At 30.3% G+C, this 3,419-nt stretch overlaps 1 protein-coding gene across 1 annotated transcript; it reads left to right on the forward strand.

Annotated features, from left to right (window-relative positions):
- Nucleotides 1-775: 775 nt before the first annotated feature.
- On the forward strand, nucleotides 776-2,155 carry LOC103493786 (protein TPR1-like). Its single transcript, XM_008454684.3, has 4 exons — nucleotides 776-938; nucleotides 1,017-1,196; nucleotides 1,320-1,388; nucleotides 1,796-2,155. Exons 1-4 carry the CDS (start codon nucleotides 850-852, stop codon nucleotides 2,004-2,006), a joined length of 549 nt encoding a protein of 182 aa, XP_008452906.1. The 5' UTR covers nucleotides 776-849; the 3' UTR covers nucleotides 2,007-2,155.
- Nucleotides 2,156-3,419: the final 1,264 nt, after the last annotated feature.

Below are 3,419 nucleotides of genomic sequence, written 5' to 3' on the forward strand. Positions count from 1 at the left end.
AAAACAGAATAGTTATATAAAAACCGTAACAATCAATTAAATATAAACTCCCTTGTATATGTAATATATATTTTCAGTAAAAATCAATATCACAATTAAAATTTTGTCGAATATTAAAACGATGGATGTTTAAGAAAAACAGTGAATTTTAAACGCATACAAAAGTGAGAGAAGCATTATTCTACGCGAAAAGAGTAAAATTTTCCTTTCATTGTCAAGAAAGCATAACCCACGTGTATATTAGTCGATGAAGTAGAAATATCCAAAAAAACTTACTTATAAATATATTAAAAAAACGATATCGATTGAAACTCTAAATTACATAATTCAAACTTAGCGGAATTTTAATTAGGAGTATACATTTAATTAAAATGGTAGTATTTATGTGTTTATGTATATTATTTCATATGGTAGAGTTCCAACATCAGATTCCTTACCATATTAAAGCCTCCAAAGTAACCGTTACAAAAAGAAAAGAAAACCCTCATTCTCATCCCCAATTTCACATATGAATGGCTTCAAATGGCAATACAGCAATAATTATATTGTTTTATTTATTAAAAAAATTGTTTTAACAAATACTATATTTCCAATTAAGAAGTTACATTTAATTTACAACCTCATCATACATAGACACGTGTCGGTCATACTGCCATATGGTTCCATCCTGGCGAAGTTACCATTCATAAAAAGTTTCCCTTTCACGTAAAGAAGGTGATGCTATTCGCCGGTTACAACTTACACTGAATGACAAATAATGCAGGTGGCCCCAAATTCCCATTTATAAATTCAACCTCTTCCGGCCACCCTTTTCCACCTCTCTCCTTTCATCATTCTTCCGCCATCGATATGGCCACCGACCCCGATCCCGATCGTGCCTTGCTCTTCCTCATCCTCCAATTCCTCGACCACCAAAACCTCTCGGAGACCGCTCGATCGTAAGAATAATTATTGTCATTATTTTGTATATTCAAACGTACGTTTAAATGGTGATATTGTGTTTGGTTTATTTGTAGATTGGAATGTGAAACGGGATTGTTCTTCAACATGACTTATTTTGAGGAGTTGTTGAACTGTTGTGCTTATAATGAGGCTGAAAGCTACCTTTGTGGATTCACTGATATTCACGATAATATTTATTCCACAAAGATCTACTTTGGGATTAGAAAGCTCAAATTCCTTGAAGCACTAGCAGAGTACGTCTGATCTACGTCCTTTAATAATAATTAATTACATCTATTCTAAAATATTTGGAAGATTGATTGATTACAAGGATAATTTAACTCAAACTTACGATGATGAAAACTATATATATGCAGTGGAGAGCGGGAGGTTGCTCGTGAAGTGGTTGAAAAGGACATCGAAATCTTCGACCAATATAATCCCGGGTTGGTCCAGCAAGCTTTTGAGCTACTCCAAATGGACAATTTTATGCAAGTTTTCAAATTCCTTATCATTTTTTCTCTCCCTAATCTTAAATTACGAATTTGGTCCTATTTTATATTTTAAAAACCAAATTTTAAACTTTAACTAAATTAAAATTCAGTCCTGTGAATTTTAAAGTTTTCGTCGAATTTAGTTAATCGGTTTTCTGCTCTTGTATATCTTTAGAGTTGTTTTTGTCAACCTAATTTATTTTGTTGATTACCTTCTTCGTGTTCAATATTTAACAAAAATCTTAAGAAGATTAATGATCTAATCAAATTATAGATATACCAAATTGTAATCAAAGGACCAAATATATAGCGTTTCTTTTTCAAAAACATGATATGTCATCACTCTTCATGAAATGCAGGTCTCACATATTGCTTTCAAGTTACAAAAATATGAAAGAAGCAAGAAAAGTTGTGATGGAAAATATCAAGAAATGCATTGAAGCTAATCCCCTTCTTCAAGGGAAGCTTTCATTTCCGCCGCTTTCGACGACGCTGCAAGCCTTCTACATGGAGGCTATGGCCTCCCGGGGCAGGGCACCGGCGACTTGCAGGCGAGATTTCAAAGATTGAAAGTATCAATGAGAATTAGATTTTATTGGGGATATATTATTGCTGCTCAACATAAAAACTGTTCTTCATGATCTTTCAATTAATTTATGTTTTGTAAGTAATTTTAACGAAGTGAAAATAAAAAGTACGCTTAGACGTTTGGTTATGCATTATTTCATGGAGTGAAACAAATCATTATTGCGAGTAAAAAGTACTCTAAAATTATTATCTCACATTCTATGTGGTTCTATGTTGATGTCTAATCAGCTAAGGAACTTGTTCTTCGACGTTTAAACAAAACCTATAATTTTAATTTCAAAGCTTTCTTATATACTTTTCAAACAAATTTCTTATTTTATTAGATGATTGTATTTTTAATTTCTCTTTATTTCTATTTCATAATAACTAAATGAAGAATGTTGTTTTCAAAATAAATTGTAAAAACAAACAAATAAACATTCTATAGAATGTCAAACACACCCCTTTTTTTAAGTTCATGATACTACTAATAGTCAATTAATTACCAAACACCGTTGAATTTTAAAAATTTGGCTTAAATTTTGAAAACACTTAAAGATGTATAAACAAAGTTAAAAAAAAAAAAAAAAAAAAAAACCTAGTAGTTGCAAGTAGTATTTGTACGTTTTTTTAATAAATAAATAATTATCAAAATAAATATTTACTTGTTATTTATAAATTAAAACACTATTAGGTATATAGTTTCGACGTATACAGGTATTTTTTTCGTTAAACTAATATTCGTTAGTTTATTATGTTTAAAAATATTTGCAAGTAGTGTATTTTGAACGAGATAGTTGTTAATTAATATTGGTTTTATTTAAAAAAAAATACTATTGAAAATATTTACAAAGTATAAGCTTCTATCAACGATAGAAGTTTATAAATATCTATTAAAGACACCAACGAATGTGACGCTGTGTTTAAAAATGTCAATTTATTTTATTTTATTCTTAGTTGGGAAAAAAGGTCCAATATAGAATATACAAAGCGTTATTCACATTTAGGGGTGTAAATGGGTTGGGTTGGGTTGGGTTGGGAGATATTCTCAACCCAACCCATATTTTCGGGTTGGGTGGGTTACCAACCCGAATAACCCGAATTATGTATCCAACCCAACCCAACCCAACCCATAAAATATGGGTTGGGTTGGGTTGGGTTGTCGGGTTGTTTTTTTCTTTTTAAATTTTTAAATACCAAAGTTTATAAAGCTCATAAATCCAAACAAATTCAAAGAACATTAAGATACATAAATCCAAACAAATTACTCATAAAAGAACACTAAGTACAACTTTAATAATAAAGGAATAAAAAAGTTCTTAAACATAAGAGAAGCCAAATATAAATTTCTAAAATCCAATAAGCATCCCAAGCAATCAAATTTGTCCTGAAAATTGAAAAAAAAAAAACATACCA

This window comes from Cucumis melo, chromosome 7 (assembly GCF_025177605.1).
Source record: "Cucumis melo cultivar AY chromosome 7, USDA_Cmelo_AY_1.0, whole genome shotgun sequence".
Lineage (NCBI taxonomy): Eukaryota > Viridiplantae > Streptophyta > Magnoliopsida > Cucurbitales > Cucurbitaceae > Cucumis > Cucumis melo.

What these genes read in the sequence shown, in the direction of transcription:
- LOC103493786 (XM_008454684.3), top strand. Translation starts at nt 850, where the DNA reads ATGGCCACCGACCCCGATCCCGATCGTGCCTTGCTCTTCCTCATCCTC. An exon ending in TTCCTTGAAGCACTAGCAGA is followed by an intron (nt 1,197 to 1,319) that starts GTACGTCTGATC and finishes ATATATATGCAG; the next exon opens with TGGAGAGCGGGAGGTTGCTC. An exon ending in TTCGACCAATATAATCCCGG is followed by an intron (nt 1,389 to 1,795) that starts GTTGGTCCAGCA and finishes CATGAAATGCAG; the next exon opens with GTCTCACATATTGCTTTCAA.